The sequence below is a fragment of the Caloenas nicobarica genome, chromosome 7 (assembly GCF_036013445.1).
Source record: "Caloenas nicobarica isolate bCalNic1 chromosome 7, bCalNic1.hap1, whole genome shotgun sequence".
Classification (NCBI taxonomy): domain Eukaryota; kingdom Metazoa; phylum Chordata; class Aves; order Columbiformes; family Columbidae; genus Caloenas; species Caloenas nicobarica.
In genome coordinates, this window is record NC_088251.1 from 35,930,672 (window position 1) to 35,948,782 (window position 18,111).

The 18,111-nt window shown below is 44.1% G+C and overlaps 1 protein-coding gene across 2 annotated transcripts in view; it reads right to left on the reverse strand.

Annotated features, from left to right (window-relative positions):
* SGPL1 (sphingosine-1-phosphate lyase 1) overlaps nt 1-17,143 on the reverse strand; it is a 53,550-nt gene extending 36,407 nt beyond the window's left edge. For both annotated transcript variants that reach the window (XR_010606486.1, XM_065639405.1), the window contains exons 1-6: nt 17,027-17,143; nt 8,208-8,373; nt 6,239-6,306; nt 4,260-4,407; nt 2,428-2,507; nt 810-938 (exon numbers count right to left, since the gene is read on the reverse strand). Coding sequence is in view for 1 of the 2 variants with exons in the window: in XM_065639405.1 (XP_065495477.1) it covers nt 810-938; nt 2,428-2,507; nt 4,260-4,407; nt 6,239-6,306; nt 8,208-8,373; nt 17,027-17,029 (594 nt within the window). In the remaining variant the exon portion in view is untranslated. The remainder of the gene's footprint in view (nt 1-809; nt 939-2,427; nt 2,508-4,259; nt 4,408-6,238; nt 6,307-8,207; nt 8,374-17,026) is intronic.
* Nucleotides 17,144-18,111: the final 968 nt, after the last annotated feature.

An 18,111-nucleotide genomic window follows, 5' to 3' on the forward strand; every position in this document is an offset into this window, starting at 1 on the left:
CTGTTTGTATCCCAGCTGCACCTGACCTTGCTGTCCCACGCACCATGTAAACAGGGAGAGAATTTGGCCAAAGGAATTCAGGATCCTTACCAAAACGGTAAAGCGAGAGAGAGGAGCATAAGAAACCATGGCTTATTTTTATAATAATAATTCACCATACAAGCTCACGTCTTTTACTCCTGGACCAACTTTGAAAGCATCAGTTTCAGAATATACATTTGGACTTTCACTAGGAACTCTATCAAGGCTTTAAAACTGGTTTCTACCCTGGCGCACTGGAAAGCCACGTAAGTGTGGGAAGACAGCTTTCCAGCTGGACAGATGACAATACGTGCCATGCCTGCTCGATCACTGAGACTTTGAGCTGCTTGTCGGTGACCAGCCAGCCAGCTGGCCTTCTCCTCAATCTTCGTGTTCTGGCAGGCTCACACATTTCCAGTTCAGAGATTAAAACTGAGGGAGAGCTACTCAAAGTGACCCTGTTCTGTTCATCATCCCCCACTGACAACCAGCCCGGCTACATTACACCAATTCCCTTTTCCAGCTGCCATCAAGCCTATATCATTTAAGAGCATGAAAAAAAAACAACCCCTCATCTGGAGAACTACTTCCCTGATTTAAATGATCTCTCATAAAGCTTCACTAAGAAAAGCAATTAACAACTGTCCGCCATGCAGCCATGCTGGCACGGCATATACCACAATTAGCTTCACCTCAGCCTCAGCTGGAGAGCAGACGGTGCATTTGCACCTAATCCAAGTCAGAAATATCCAAAATGCTCATGTGACACCTGAAGACAAGCTACTTACGGCACCACAAGAGTTGGGGCCTCCGTTGAAGAGCGTGCAGGCAACCCTCACTACCTCTGCTTCCATCTTCCTCAAACCAGGGAATATATCCGGATGGAGAGGATTACTCCAGGCAAACTCTTCATACACCTTCGGAAAACAAAGACAGAAAGTTAGCCTTACAGATGAAGTACTGGATTATCAGCGCAGATTTGGGAAGTCACCGTAACACACTGTATAAGCAAATTAGCTGCATTTAGCCATAAAAATACTGCAGATCTCCTTGGACTTAACTCCTGCTGCAAGTAAATACAAGCTGGGAAGCTACAGCTGAGGGGGATAAAAAAACCAAACTCATTTGTTTTTCTAGGGCATTCTGGCCTCTGGAGTGATTCTATAACATAGCAGTATTTCTTGTTGTGAAGACAGGTTGAATTGTCTAGCTATTTTTTAAAAAGAACACAACATGGACCCTATGATTGCTTGACACAAAGCAGGTCAAAAAGCTTACTTTGCAGAACGAGTTTTGACGTTGACTATTAAAGGGGAATTCTGAAGCAGCTAGAAAAGCACAGCTGCCCACCCACACCGCAATAAAAGTGGCCGCGGAAACCAGTATTTCATGCTTGTTCTGCAACTGCAGGCTCACAGGACAAGGGCGGAACAGGCCAGTTCCGACCTCCTGCAGCTGAGATCAAAAAGCAACTGCAGGGACGCTAAAAGAAATACAGCAGAAAAAACAAGTGAATAATCAGCACAAACAGAGGGAATGTTTCCACAACACTCGATCCAAGCTGAGGCCCCTCTAGAAAGGCTGCTCTGACCTTTATGTTTCCCCAGAAGTGGCAAAGAAAAGGTCAACGCGCAGAAGAAAACAGCAATAGCGAGCACCAAACAGAGCTCATTACAGCTGTTACAAAAGCTGTTCCCAGGAGCAAGAAGGCTGGACTTCCCTTTCTACCAGAAAACCTCTTGAACTAGATATATTTGAAAACAGACATTTGGGCTGTTGAGGTAATTTTCCACCCTTCTCAAAAGGAAAAGTTCCTGAGTAGGTAAACAGATCTAACAAAGACACCACTGAAGCATGCCAGCGCTCCATTGTTGTAAGATTTGGACCGCCAAAAAACATTTTCCAAACTTCTTTTTTGCTTAACTCCAGAGGAATTCAGTTTTGCCCAGTGAAGCTGTTCCAGTCTGAGGTCCCACAGTAGCAGGACAGCCAAGGATGCTTCCACTCCAACCTGCAGCAAAGGCACATCTGTCAGGGGGGCTTGCTGAACCTGAACTATGGCAATTTTATGCCTCCTACCATTCCCTGAATTAGAGTGTCAGTACTGGTTTCCAGCTTCTTACTTTCTTACTCAAAACATCTTGTCTGATTGGATCCTGATTATCTCTACATGGTTCTTTTCGCAGCGACAGCCACTTGGCCAGCCTTACACTGACCAAAAGCTTTGCTAATAACTCCACTTACGTTTACCCCAGGGTCTGTCTTCATAGTTGGGCAGCCTTAGCTTCAGATCTTCCCTATTTATTTTGAAAGATGCTGGAACAGTGTTGCGGAGTTTCTGGTCACCCTGAAGACGCTAAGGGTATCTGCAAAGATGCAAAAATCTAACTTTTGCTTGCACTTTACCTGCACTAGCAGACGGGTGAGTTTCTCTTCACCACTGTACACAGTCCCAGAGACTTTCCCATCCTGCCAACGTACGTCTCCTGAAAAAGAAGGAAGAGCACACTGCTTGCAGAAAGCATGTAGAAGTGCACTGAGAAGTCCCCTCAGCAGTTCTGCAGATGAGAATTCAGCTTTTGAGATTTCACTGATGAGGAACAAGTATGATTTTTGTGCGACACTAAACCTGTGGCATCACGTATCCCATGAACTTAGCGAACTGCAAGTAATGACAACTCAAGATTCAGCACATACACAGCATCTACCTGCAGCTGTATTAATATGTAATCCACTTAATCCCCACTCAGTCTCCCCAAACTGCTGTTCACACAGCTGAACTCGCATCGCTAAAATTAATAGCCAGTTTCAAAGAGCATCCATCACCACTGCAAGGTGAGAAGAGATAGAAAGGCCAAGCTGGTATTGCTAAAACCTACAGTGCCAGGTGTCTCAATTAAATTTCACCTAAAAGGATAAGCTGCTGAAGCTTTAACAAACGAGAGCAGGTGGATGGAACAGCATCAGCAGCACACCCTGTTGAAAAGTGTTTCGACCCACTGTCCAACATGATGGTACTTAACCACGTAACAAAAACCCCAGCAACGTATTTCCCCTTGTTTGGTTATTTGCTCCCTTCCCTGTTCGCCTCCTTCAAAAAACTCAATAGTATCAGCTTCACAAGCATAGATAAACTAAACAGTCACAATCCAACCCTCATTTCCAAGAAACTTTTAATACATGTGGGAAGAAAGGGGCCATAAGGAAAAAGGAAAGAATCCAATGACGGAAGGAAATAATCATTTGAGGGAAAACAAAGACAGAAGCTACATAAGCAATATATAAAAGCAGAAAAGAAGGAAGTTGTTACAGGATACTCGATTGCAAAACCATTTGCTTCTGAATTTGGAGTAGGTACACCGTTCTAGCAGAAAATACAAGGCACTGCTTAAATTTGGGATAGGAGCAGGGCAGTCGTACCTTCTCCTCTGCACAGCAAGTCACCCACTTTGCTCATTAGGAGTAACAAGCACACAAACCGGGGTGGAGATATTTGCATGAGTGAGGCAACTCAAGTATCAGACACTGCTTAGGTGGACTCAAGCCAGGAGAAGAATATCATGGCTTTTCCTTCCTTAAGTGGCATTTTCAAGATGCAAACCATTATGACTTCGGTTCAGAGGGACAGTCTTGGTAATTCCCTAAAAATCCTGTTTGCAAGTGGTTTGGCGGGGGGGGTGTTTTGTTTGTTTGATTTTGGTTGGGTTTGTGTTGGTTTGGGTTTTGTTTGTTTAGGGGATTGTTTTGGAGGGGGTTTTATTTGTTTCCCTTCATTGTTTTTCAGGGTCTTTTTGTCCTGGTTTTTCTTTGTTTGTAGGTTTTGTTTGTTTGCTTTTGTTTGTGTTTTTTATTATGAGTATTCCTTGGGGCTCCACAGAAAACACACTTCTGGTAACAGTCGAACATTAAGGCAACTGCTCAGAAACGTAATCAAAACTGCATTCAAATAATTTCCTCCATACTTCTCCTCAGCTCTGCCATCATCAGTTTAGAACTCTTGGGGCAAAGAACAGAATTTCAATGTAAATACCCAAATACAGCATTAAAAGTCATGAATACTGATCTTAGTGACTTCCAGGAGGAAAACAGACAAAAATTTGCAAGCAAAGAACATCAAGGAAGAAATATTTAAGATGAAACCATGAGCAGGAGCCATTAGATCTTATTTAAGAGGGTAGTTTCATGTTAGGTCTGTGAAGCAGACACACCTTTGCTGCAGCACAGACTCACATTCGTACCTTTTGAGCTGTACTCTTTCATCTTCTCTAGTACTTCAGGCTGGCTCATGCCTTGTTCCGGCAGCGCTTTGATATAATCCTTTTCATCTTTCAGGAAGGATAAACTGGAAGTGACATCATTCAAGGCTTCATCGATCTTCTTTTGAATCTAAAAAGAAAGGAAAATCCTATCAGCATTGGCACTGGCCAAATTACAAATAATTGTTGAGCGCATGCAACACTGAACTCACTGGCTACCTCCATACTATTGAGCAGAATAGACAGGAACTGTTTCAGCTCCATGACCAAAAAAACACAGTAGAGTTCACAGCCACACACTTCAGCTCCTCCTTCCTACCAACCTCTCCCTCCAAACACAAGCTGCCCGGAATAGGGAACTGGCACACATCAGTCTCTAAATCACACTGGGAATTGCCTGCTGGAATGGTGGCCGGCACAGCCCAGAACTGGGCGACTGCAGAGTGGCACTCGGGCCGCTGCTTGGCTGTGTTTCATTTAACAGCACAGTCGCCACCAAGTTCAGCTATTACCAATGAGCAGTGGGAGCTTTGATCCCTTCCTTAATGCTGGAGAAAACAAAGCTCAAGGCAAACATACTGCATTTTTATCCACTGAACCTTTTTAAGTTGCGGTTTTTGATTTGTCAAAGTCTTCAGATGCATTCTATTTTGTACCTTGTCTCCTCTGCCAGCATACACAGTTTAGAAACCCATGAAAACAGAAAGAAACAATAAAGAAATCTCCACTACAGACACAGGTAGGAAATTTCTTGCTTCCCACCCACACCTTACACTCAGGAGGCCCAGACTTCTTCTCACAACACATTCCAAAGTAGAGACTCTTCTTCCAGGCAGCCCAGGTGTTGGGATATCATCAGTTCTAAAGACTTTTGGACATTGGAACGCCTTAAAGTCAAGGCCTCCTGTAAGCAACTGATAGGTTATCAAGTATCAGCCTACCAAAGAGTAGAAAGAGCACACAGATAGGACCCACCAGGAGTCCTCTGGCACAGGAGAGCTTAACAGCGCCAGCCCTGAGAAGGTTAAGTGAGGACAAAACAGAGATCATATACAAGAGGCCCAGAAGGTGCCTTTTTCAAACAGGCAGACAAAAAAAAAAAGATATAAGCAGAAGAGAACAAATAATTAATTCAACTGGCTTGAGTAGCGCTTGATCAGAAGATGAAAGCTGGAGGACTTAACATGACATAAAGGGGGATGTGTGTCACTTCCAGAGGGCTGGGGGAGAAACCTGAGAATCGTTTCCGTGTCCACAGCAAAAGGAAAAAGTTCCTCTTCGCTACTCTCATTTGATAAAATTGCCTATAACAGATCTGACACCCCAAATCGACGTGTAAATCTGCCAACACGTCAAGTAGAAAGAAAGGCAATCATCAAGTGTGACAGCATCATTTGCTAGGCAAAATAAACCAAATTGTGCATTTCTTGATCATTAAGTTGTTAACGTGCTAAAACATGCTGACATTTGTAGTTTCAAGTTTCTATGCCAAAAAAAAAAAAAACTCCCAAACACCAAAGCTTGCCTTATTCTAATGATTACACAAACTTCTGATATAATTGTGCCAGAATGCTAACTATCGCTAATAGGTATCTGAACTCTAAACTAATCATGGCTGGTCATCTGATTAAAAAAAAAAGTTATCCTTCCATGTTGCACAAACACCTGGCTATCTCACACTTGCTCAAGAATAAGTTATCGTTGCAGAAGAACAACTCAAGTTCAAAAAGGTGGAACCCTCATTTCACGAGAGGGATATTATGACAAAAATACTAGGTAGAAATTATATCTTTCATTAAACCAAGCGGCAGCAGAAGACCTTCCAGGTGTATATTCTTGGATCATTATGATCACAGTAACATGATAGCAAAGATGCACAGAAGTGTGAGGTCTCAGAGTGAGCTACAGAGGCTGAAAAAAGGACCTGGGGTAATATTAAGAAAAGTTGTTCAAATACTTACTATAGCCCCGACAAATGGCATTTTTCTCAGTAGTTTAAAGAACTGTTTTTTAGTTCGTGATGTTAAACCTGGAAGATAAAAAGTCAGCAATTAACCTAAAATGACTGAAAAAAAAACCAAACCAAAGAATAGACTCTGAGCACAATACTTCTGATACAGCCCATGACAAAGACTCAGTATTTCTGATCCAGGCTAAAATGACACAGTGACCAAAGGAACATGGTGAGACAGATGGGTTTATCAAAGAGAAACATGCAAAAGTGACCATGACATCTGGCTTGCAGAACAGTAGCCATCTACGGGGAACCAATAATTTGATTTGTTTTCTTTCTTACAAGGGAATTCACGCTCACATGCGGAATTTCACATAAGAACTTTAGTATTAGCTAAAGGTTAAGGTCTCCAGCAAAAGGAAAAATACTTTTTGAAATTATTTTCTGCATCTTCAAACCAGAATAGTGCTGCAACATAAAACACTCAGCAACGTGAAACAGGCTCCCAAACCAAAGGAGGAAAGAGCAGTTCAGCCCTGACATGACCAGGATTCACCTGGTCGGTGTCTGCGCACTCGACACAGGAAACGCGTGATGCAACAGGAGGTGACTCAGGGGAAGGGGATGGACAGAGGGAAGAGCAGGAATTCCACCACAGTCCAAATATCGAAATGGGAGAAGCCACTAATGATAAACACCGGAAAACTCCCAGGGTAGCTCTAAAGGCAGGAATGAAAGCAGGATGACACAGATGCTTTATAACCACCAAAAATGCCTTTTGAGTCCTACAGGCATTTCAGCTGAGCACCAGCAGTTAAAGGACATGCCAACAAATAACTAAGCAAACTTTAAAAATCAATCATTTCAGGACTTCGCAATTTTTATCTGTATTCCACTCCCATACTTCATACACATTTTGAAAAGCTACAGAGGGACAGCAATTGCAGTTTGGCACATTCTGTAGCAAATGCTTAGCACTCTGACAATAATATTTCTGTTGCCCATTGCACTGTTTCACTAAGAATTTCCACAGCGAGAGAAGACTGCAAACTCCTGAAAAAAAAGACAATCAGATCTCACAACAGTTAGTCAATGCTTTAAAAAAAAAGATACTGTGCAACAGCACAAATACTAGTGAGGATGCTAACATAACTCTGTCCTGAGCAACAGCTTCACACAATGTCTTCCTTCCATGGACGTTCTCATTATTCCGCTACTCTCACTTTTAAAAAGAAAAAAGGCTGGTTGAGGAAGTAAACACAAACACAGAAGTAAACATCAAGTTAAAAGCTCATCTGTTTTGGACAAACTGCCACTGGAGTGTAACCCTAAAGCAAACTGCAAAGCACCATGTTCTCCTCTGAGGGCAAGGTAGTCATCTCTGACCATCACACGTGTTCAAAAGAGACCTCTCTGAAGAGTTATCAATATCAGAAACTGCACAAAACAGGAAGATGTTCCAGGGGAAGAAAAAAAAATTCACACAATACCACATGCAACTATACTGAACATCCTGAAGATGAAACACACCTCCAACACTGAATCTAAACCACATCTCCTCCCCCAGCAGGAAGGGAAACAATCAAGAGCAAGAGTTATCCAGACACTTTGCACCAGTGACTAAGTTCACAAGAACACAGCTCTCAGATAAATTTTCCCGGGTTTTGAGCAAGAAGAGTGTTGCAATAAGTAAGTGGTTTAGCCAAAAGCAAAAGGGAGATGAGAGGAAGTGAAGGAGATGCAGGTGCATTCCAGGCTGGCCTACCACACCCTGGGAAGGAATGGGGGTGTCTCAATAGTCAGACAGACCTTGACCTTCAGTTGGGAGAGGGTTTTGTTAATACTAGTCGACAGCAGAAAGTCTGTTTTAACAAGTGTTCAGCCTTGTTTCGTCCTCTTTCCTTCCACTTAACAACAACTCTGTCCTCCCTCCCTTCCCCACAGTCATAGGAAAATCCCCAATTTCAAATACTTACTCTCGGACTGGAAGAGGAAGCCGTGCAGCCACACACCTACAAGCGTCGAAGAAAACGTCAGCCCAACTAGTTGCCAGGGTTCAAGTCCATCGCACTGAGAATTCACAAAGCTCGTTGCTTTCTCCCAGTACATCTGGAGGATTTCTTTGTAGGGAACGATTGTATCCTGTGCAAAGGAAAATGGGAATGATCTTGAGGAAAGTTCAAATGAACACAAATAGAGCAAAGAGTCTATGAGTCTACTGTCTATTAAATAGGTGTTTTTCAGCATGCAGACTCCACGCTTTCCTTAATTCCTGTAAACAGAACAGGTAGGAGATAGTAATGACAATTTCCAGTCAAGAGGCACTGACAAAAATACATATCTTGAGAGATTTCAAACATTCAGAGAGAAAGGCCAAGAGCAGAGGAGGACGATGTGCAATCTTCACAGTCCCAAGACTCATCACCAGATCTTACCATGGCCCGACAGAAGCAAATGTCTTAATTTCAATATTTTTTCCAAGGTATTATCAGGTGGCAAGTGAAGACTGAACAACTTCAATACATCAGAGAGGAGCCACCATTCATCAGGTACCACCAAAACAGGTTTATTAAGTACCTAGAGCTGGATTTTTAAAGCAGATGTAAGTAACTTGGCAACTCTCTAAGTTTAAGATCTAATTAGTATGTTCCATACGAAGGGAGGAAGGAAGAGACAAACACTACTGCTGCCAAAAAAAAGGACACACAAAACTGTGATGCAATAACAATTACAACATCAAACTACCAATTAATGTCAGGATGCATCAATAGCTTCAAAGCACACTCTCTTCAAGAGTCTCAGAAAAACAGGGTGGAGAAAAATGGATGTACATAAGGGGAAAAGGCTATTTCCCCCAAAAGAGAGGTCTTCAGTACAATTCCCTGGAAAAAGGGCTGTGCAGATAAAAAGAATCCAGGTAACCACACCTGGTTTGGGTGACCAAAAATAAGTATTTGGAGGTTTTGCTGCACATTACAGACAAAAGCTTGTGCTTTTTTTTTTTTTTTTTTTTTAAAAAAAAAAAGCTCTTCAGCTGCCAACAGAGCACTTTTCCCATCCTTTCTCCCCTTTTAACCTACCACCAAGCTGAGCTTTCCCCAGTTTTGCTGGAAAGCTTTCTCGAGGGCAACGTCTCACGCTACAAAGCTTCACCCACCAAAAAACACAAAAAGTACACGGGGCCTTTCAAAAGATTTGTTAATAAACCCTGGAAGGAATCCATCCTTGATACCTCTGCTGTCATACCCTCAGTGGGCTTAGAGCAGCTTGCAAAGATGGATATAAATAAACCACCGAGTTAAAAGCTGCTAAAGCTTCCCTTCTCGGCACCCTTTACAGATCTCACTTCTGGGTCAAGTCAACAACAAAAGCAGTATTTAATATTTTTTTTTAGGTTACCTTTAGGGGTAACACGTCATTCCATTACAACTGGAGAGGCTACGGACAGCCTAAAAAAAAAGCCGAGTTCTTCCAAATAATCAATGGAGGAAGGCAGGATTCTTTACAAAAAAAGAACACTGATGGATATTCACTACTTTGTAAAAGCAGTAAAATGCATATAATGCAACAGAGTTTAAAAATATTTAAGCAACTCAAACATAAAGCTAAAAAATTCCAGGAAAACAGCAGCATCAACTAATATCACCCAAATCCCAGCACAGGCTGCAGGATACAGACTGAACTGCACAAAACCAGGACTCCTCATAAGGAGCAGCACTCAGCTGTGAGATGTCAAATTTGCACCCATCCATTGGCAAAAAGGAAATTTAAAAATATACCAGCTACTTCAGCCTTGAAAACAAGAGAGTCACATAAACCACAGCAATTAGGCAATGTCCTAGCTAATGTCCTCCAATCCAGCCACCACAAAGCCTAGAATTTAAGGGAAGAGCTACATTTTTCAACTAACCAGAGGTGATACTTAAGTTTCACCGAGTCTGCACAATCTTCTCAGAAAAATCCCTGGAAAGGCATGTTTAATCAACAAGTGTGACTTTGGTTTATTGCCTAGGAGCTAATGCTGGGATATCATCCAGCTTTGGAACTGCACTCAAAGGATGGAAACAGAGCCACCTAATATGTTGGTGTCTCAATAGCTGTTCTCAACTGACGGCAAAAAAATGCTTCAGCATCAAATATAAAGTGGGTTGTGCTTTTTTTTTTCCCCCTCGAAGACGGAGGATACTGTAAGCTACAAGCCCAAAATCAAAATGTAACATGATCTTTTAGACAGCAGTCACTTAAGTCAGCGGCCAAATTAAAATAAATCTGGCAAGAGATTGATCTCTTGGAGAAAGCTCTGGGCAGAAGACCCAAGTCAACTGTATATTTTGTGGCCAAATCACACACTCCCCACTGAAAAAGCAGAAAAAAAAAAATAAGTCCGTTTTTCTAGACACAACGAATACCAGTAGCAAATCCCGCACCTAATCACAGAAATAAGCAAACCCTTGGAAAAGCCCTTCTGTCCTCTCTTTTCCAAGAGCCTGCTCTGTAAATTCAGACTCTGAATTTCAGGTGATCCCAAGCAAAGGGCAGACAGGGTGTCTGCAAGGTGTGACACTGCAATAACCCCAGCCTGCTCCCGCACAAAGCTATTTTCTCAGCCATATTATTATCCTAGGAAAAGAAAAAAAAAAAAAAAAAGGCTCAGGTGCACAGCAAAGACATCACAGCTTGGCTCACTTTTCCATTACTGCGCAAGACAAAATATTTTACCTTAAGTTTACCCCAAGCTAGAAGCACGCACACCAGCACTGATATATGGTAACTCAATGGTATGTCTTAAGTTTTGAACAAATAAGAGAAGATTTTTTATGATGTTCATTCTAAGCCACTGAAGAATTTCTTTCACTTTCTTGCTTTAAAAAACAACCTGAGATGACTCTGGAAATAATACAGTTTGACAGGGTAAAGTTTTCTCTGTATTTCTCACTTTCTCCTACTTCAGTCATTTCATACCTACAAGAGTTTGAATGAGATTGATCAATTTAGGAGGATATTAAAAAGAAGGATTTTAAAAAACCCTAAAAATTGGCATGGAAGATGACTTAGCAATGAAATACCATTTCTCAGCTCCCTGGCTAACTAAGCACTCAGTGTTTCTAAATCATCCCTTTGCCCCAAAGCATCCAGCAAGATATGAAAGACCTCTGCTTTCCGAATTACTAATTTAATCCCAGAGAAACCAGAGGGCATTTAGAAGGTCACATTCAAACGTACCCTGTTTTTATTCCACCCAACGAAGTGTGATTACAGCCTCACTGCTGCAGTCCTATGCCGCTTATTTTCTGGAGGAGGCAGGTTGCAATAAATCTTTTGCCTACATTCAGCCAAGACCTTTGAATCCCTTCCCCTACAGCCCTGAAGGAGCTGCTCATAACAAAGTAAAAAACAGGGATTTTTCTTATCTAATCAACTTCAGCCATAAGAAAAGTTCATCAAATGCAGTAAAACAGGATGCATTTCCAGCTTGGCAGGATTAAAGCATCCACTCGCTCCTGCTATTACAGCTTCCCCAGCTGGACTACAGAGAATAAGCTGGCCTGATTTTAAGCCTATCTACAGGACAGAATTTCATGTAAGAAAATAACCTGCTTACTTGTGAAGACATAAAAAAAAAAAAAAATTAAAAAAGGTTTCCCTTCCATTATAGGAAAGTAGATAAGCTGGTTTTATTTCCTTAAAAGAATCTTCCCCCCAACAAAAGCTTCACAAGACACAGGATTATTTTAGAAGCAGTCTTAAAAGCCCGACTTACGAGCCTGCTAAAAAGCATGGGAGAAAAATCTCCACTGGAGGATTTGTTTTTAATTCTCAAAGCATTAAGACAGACCCAGGTATCAGATAAAATACTAATTGCTATCATTAGGACTTGCAGTGTTCATTTGTACTGATATTAATGCACTCAGCAACCCAAGCGGTTTACATATTGAATTTTTAGCTCCACAGATTAGGAATACCTCTTTAGTACTTTATTTCTAAAAGCCATTAGCTAGCTGAGCTGGTTCCAGTGATAGCACTTACGCCACTACAAAAGAGGACAAATTAACTGCAGTAATGCTTTTCTGTCCCAGATGATAAAAAAGAGGGGGGAAAAAATGCCAAAGCTAACGAGAGCACATTTCGCAGTTTTGCCAGAACAGCATTTCCTTGTCTGCGTGTTTTAGGACTAAACTAAGCCTTAAAAATTAAAAAAGCGAGAGAGGGAAAAGCAGAAAGGCAATAAACAGGAGGACCTCACACTTTTGTTACAAGCACCTCCTGTTTCTGACACTGTAAAGGGGAAGCACTGTTAAAGTTTACCTGTGGAAAGAAAACAAAAAGGTTTTATCAGCAGAATCTTCCTTTACCCAGGAGAGTATTTAAAGTGGGCCACAACATAAAACTAGCTTTTAAAGGCAAGTTTATTTTGAGAAAAAGCATGAATCTTAGGCTCACTGTGAGAGTAGGAACTGCAAAAATCAAACCACATCCTCAGCTTTCACCTGAATCCACACATTTTCCCAAACCAGGGGCCCTCTGACCATCTTCCTTGTGTCCAAACCTTCACATTTGCATTTCCCATTTGTCTTTTCTCACTTGGACAAAGCTGACGAACGAGGCCATGTGTCGCACAACTCAGCATGCAGTAAATCAAGGCAGAGGGAGACTGCACAGCACCTGCAAGGTCAACTCTGATTAGGCTAATGTACAGAATACAGGTATTGCCACCCTAATTAAGGTCTGTGCTCCTACGCAACAAGTTTGTTTTTTCTCCAGAGGAGGCTTCCCAACTGAAAATAAACCGCAGAAAACCAGCAACAACGCAGCAGCTTTGTTTATTCTGCTCCTAAGAAGGAGGAAGACTTCAATTAGCCGCGCTTTAGTTAACACCTTGTTGCCAGCACAGGCTCCGGCTGGAAAAGACACACCCAACCAGCATAACTACCACCAGTGTTAACTACAACCAGCGTAACTACGCTGTGTAACTGGCCTGGCCGCAGGTAAATCCTGGACTTGCAGCCTTCAGCCCATCAGCTTCCTACCGGAGAGCCGGGGACAGGAATTGAGCAATGCCAGCTCCGCGTCGGAGGGTGCTATAGTTGCTGCGTGTGCCTGCAGTGTTTTGAGTTGCACCTCAGTAATGAAGCAGCTCCTCTGGCCCTCCCTGCCGTCCCCAGCGTGACAAACAGCTTGACATAAGCCCCGCATAAGGGAATATTTGTTAGTCGTCTCCTAATTATAGCTGGAGGTTTGGACTCACATGCTGCCCCCCCTCACCAAAGGATGTGGGCAGGCGGAGAGATACCAGGCACAGGAGTCTCTCAGAAACCAAGAATCACGAACCTTCAGGTGTACAGGCTGAACTACATGAAAGAAAAACACACTCAGGTCATGCTCATCTCACCACAGCTCCCTGGTACCACCAGCTTCTTTTGTGCCATGTTTATTTCCACCACTGCCATACTGAAGTCTTATTTTTTCTTTTCTCTTTGGTTTTTTTCCCCCAGAGTGACAGCAATTTTTTTTTTGCCTCTGCAAAATTAAGGTATACATACTATCCCACCAGCACTGGGAGTTCAAGGGGAGTGGCTAGACAAGGACTAATTATAGCTTCAGCACAAAAACAAACAAGGCACCAACTCGGAGTAAGGCCAGCAGCATCCCAGCTTCCACTGGCAGAGAAGGAGCATGAAACAATCAAAACAAGATGGAAAAAGGCTGACTTGAGGCTCAAAAAAATGTGCAGCTTTATGAGAGCCCAAAGGACTTACAAAATGAGATGCAATTTCTAATTTCTTTTAACCCAAAACACAGAGATGTTGCTGCCTATTCTTCACTGTGCTCACTACAACAAACCAATTTATAGAAACAAAGTCCTGGCACAGTCGAGGTAGCACAGACCTCAAAGCTCACAAGAGGCAGGATTCACTCAATAGATGCCCTACGTGAACCCATTACGGATCAGCTTGTGGGTCACCAGCTCCAAGAAGATGCAGTTCCTGCAAGGAAACCTCCTCTCTTGGCATACCAAATAATTAGGATAAAAGAAGCACTCAGTTCCCTGTGTGCTGGGACTCATCCAGACTCATTTGTTCACTCCTCCACTCAGCATCCTGCCAGATGCAGATCACACAGTCATTTCTATATGACTTCTGCAGGGCAAAACTAGTTATTTATTTGAAACATTTTGCGAGTAGCTCAGTGGCATGCACAGGTACACGCAGCATTAAAAGATAAACTCTTGGCGGGAGCTGTCTGCAAGCAGACGACAGCGTGGCAATTGTTCTGGAGACGAGCACTGGCTAACAAAGGGAGCACCAAAACCTGGCACAGCTTCCTAGCAGGGTTATGCAAGCCCTGACAAAATCCCTACTATCAGCACAAACTGAATGTCGCTATTATTCGTTAAGGGCCCTGTTGTTGGGCAACTTTGACCACAGTGCAGGATCCTCAAGGGCCATCTTATCGACACCAACGTGCAAAACCCATCAGCCCCTGTGATACCTCGTCACATGCCTTCCAGAAATGTGGCACGGATGGATCTTGATGAGCTCAGAGGGCAAAGGAACTGGAATTGCTCAGAACACAAGGGCTTCCAAATGACTTATCTGCAAATTTCTAGGAAATAGAAATTGTTCCTTAAAGAAAAAAAAAAAAAACACACACAACCTATCACAGTCACCACAGCTCACTGCAAAGAGACCAACGCACCTGCTACTACAGCATCAATCGATGGAATCCAAATCTTAGTTACACATTGCACACTAAGAACAGTACTACAATGTACTTCAAAGCCCTGATCGCTACACTAACCAGTAAAAAGGCCACAGCCATTTATCCAGTACACAAAGAGATTTCAGTAGCAAATACTCCAGAAAGCAGGCCTGCTGATATTTGAAAGGAAAAGTCTTTGATCACCTGGGATGCGGGGAATAAGAGCAACAGTTCTAGGTCAAAAACGCATCACTCCATTTCCAAAAAACCAAAGAGCGTGAACAGATCGGGGCTTCTGAAACAACCCTCACTGCACACCGGGGTCTGTGGTGGGAGATAGCTGGTACGAGAGGAGATCAGATTGAAACGGCGCCTTTTTATTGCCAGAATTGTGTGTTTGGCAGAAGAGACAAGCAGTACCTCAAAATCCTTACTCATGGAAACAGGCTGTACTGAAAATACCTTTTGCCAAGAGAATCAGAGCGAGGTTTTGATCGCTGCCACACCAGTCAAACCACATGCATGCAATAAATGCTGTGATTAGGTTTATCTTAACACTACCAAACAGTGCAAATATGCACTGGAGAAATCAAAGGCAAGGAATATTGTGTCATCTCAGCAGACCATCTCCTGCTCACGTTAGCAATTCATCTATAACTTTTAAGGGCAGTGAGGTGGCAGAAAACTCTAAGTAGCCTAGAAGCGTGTAGTACATGGGAGAAGCAAGATTCTTCTTCATCTAGGTAAGAAAATTTCCAATGTCTCGCAATCCCTTTTGCTAAGGTCATGGGAAGTATCACAGTAAAAACCACTAAATGCTGTGACTCATTTTTTCCTCCAGAGAAAGCTCCAGCCCCCACATATACAACCAACTTAGCATTCCAGAAGCCCCAAACCCTATGCAATAGCTACTGTCTAGACTAACAAATGAAACAGCAAACCTGCACAGCTCTTCCAGACACAGTAAGTAGCCATTTTCTCCACAAAGCCTTGGCACGGAGAGACTAAGGCAAGAACAGCCTGACCACGCAGCATGCTTCCAGCAACCCCAGGCTAGTCTAGACCACATAGTGCACAAGGTGTGCAATATATTTACTCGGTTCCAAAAGAGCTAACTTTTGGCAACTGAAACACAAAGCGGTGCAAACTCTCAGTGTTGTCCCAGGCTATCCGTGCTGATGGGCATGCCACGGGCTCTGCTTTTGTCCCCCACAAAGAGGCAGTGACACACTGGCTGGGCTCAGCTCCACGCCAAAGTGGGAAGAGGAAGCGGCACTTGAGTGTTTGGGCACCGACAGCCGCTCCCCGTGACCGAGTGAGAAAAAGCAGCTGGCCAGAGATGATGCTCTTTCATCTACCGTCCAGTGGCAGCCACGATTTCAAAGTAGCTTCCTGGGGGGATTAAAAAAATAAAATAATAAAATAAAATATAAAGATAGCACCCTATCCAAGCTTGAGGACTCAAACTGCATGCCAGAATCACCGAATGTCCTCAGTTGGAAGGGACCCACGAGGATCATCGAGTCCGACTCCTGCCTTTTTGGCGCCTCTTTGGCTGTGACAAGCATAGAACGAGAGGAGGGAAGTTTAAACACTTTTACCCGATTAAAGCCTTAATCGCACTACACGACTTCTCTAAACTCATGCGCTGCTCTACTCCGGCTTGGCTTTCGGTCTTAATTTGCGCAGATCTACTTAAAACCAGATCGGTGACAGACTGATAAGACGCAGATACCATCTTTTCTGTATATAAGAAGTGAAAAATTCGGTAGGACCCCGTTTTGACCGCCTTCTCGTTAAGCAGGGGCCTCGCCCGGCCGCCGGCGGGGGGGGTCGGGGCGGGGGGGACCGGCGGGAAGGGGCCTTGGGCCCCTTCCCGCCGGTCCCCCCCGCCCCGACCCCCCCCCGCCGGCGGCCGAGCTCGGCCAGGAGCCCCCTGAGAAGCGACCGAGAGGCCCCGGCCCACACCCGCCCCCCGCCGGACAAGGCCCCGGCCTGGCCGCCTCAGGGCCCGGGACAGCGCAGGCCGCACCGGGACACCTTTCCCCCTCCCTCCTCCGTGCGCCGCCCGACCCCACACAACACCCCGGCTCACCATCGCTCCTGCTTCCTTCCTTCCTCCCTCGTCCTCCTCGCAGGGCGGGGGGGGAATCCCTGGCCGAGCTCTCCCCGCCCCGGCACCGAGATTGCCCGGGCGCCTCCCCCCGTCTCTCCCGCCCCGCACTCACCGCTTCCCTCCCGGCAGCGCCCCCTGCTGGGCGCGCCGCGAGGGAGAGGCCTAAACACACCCCAGGAGGCCTAATTTAAGGCTTTTTTTTTTTTTTTTTCCCTCCCCCTCAATTTTAAAGCCACGAGAATCAGTGTTGCGGCACGGGATAACGCTGGCTTTTGGTTAAAAGCCTAAAAAAGCTGTTTATAAACCCGCCCTGTTGACACCCCTGGTCCAACGAGCTGCTTCCTCACACCACCACAATCAGGGAAACTCCTGATAATAGCGTTTTAAGGAATCAACGAGCAAGCGGTTCTCAGAGCTTGCCTCCTAATTAACTGCTGCAAAACAGCCCCTTGCTTTCCCTAAACTTAAAAACTCCGCATTAACACAGAATGTCAGAGGTTGGAAGGGGCCTCAAAAGCCCATCCAGCCCAATCCCCCCGCCGGAGCAGGAACACCCAGACGAGGTTACGCAGGAAGGTGTCCAGGCGGGTTGGAATGTCTGCAGAGAAGGAGACTCCACAACCTCCCTGGGCAGCCTGCTCCAGGCTCTGGCACCCTCACCGGGAACAAGTTTCTTCTCATATTTAAGTGGGACCTCCTGTTTGTACCCATTGCCCCTTGTCCTACCATTGGTTGGCACCGAGAAGAGCCTGGCTCCATCCTCACCTTTTTCCCCTCAATTTTAAAGCCACGAGAATCAGTGTTGCGGCACGGGATAACGCTGGCTTTTGGTTAAAAGCCTAAAAAAGCTGTTTATAAACCCGCCCTGTTGACACCCCTGGTCCAACGAGCTGCTTCCTCACACCACCACAATCAGGGAAACTCCTGATAATAGAGTTTTAAGGAATCAACAAACAAGCGGTTCTCAGAGCTTGCCTCCTAATTAGCTGCTGCAAAGGTCCACCAATTTCAGCAAGCTTTGAGTATGAATGTACTCGAAATATAAATATTTGCCTCCTTCACTT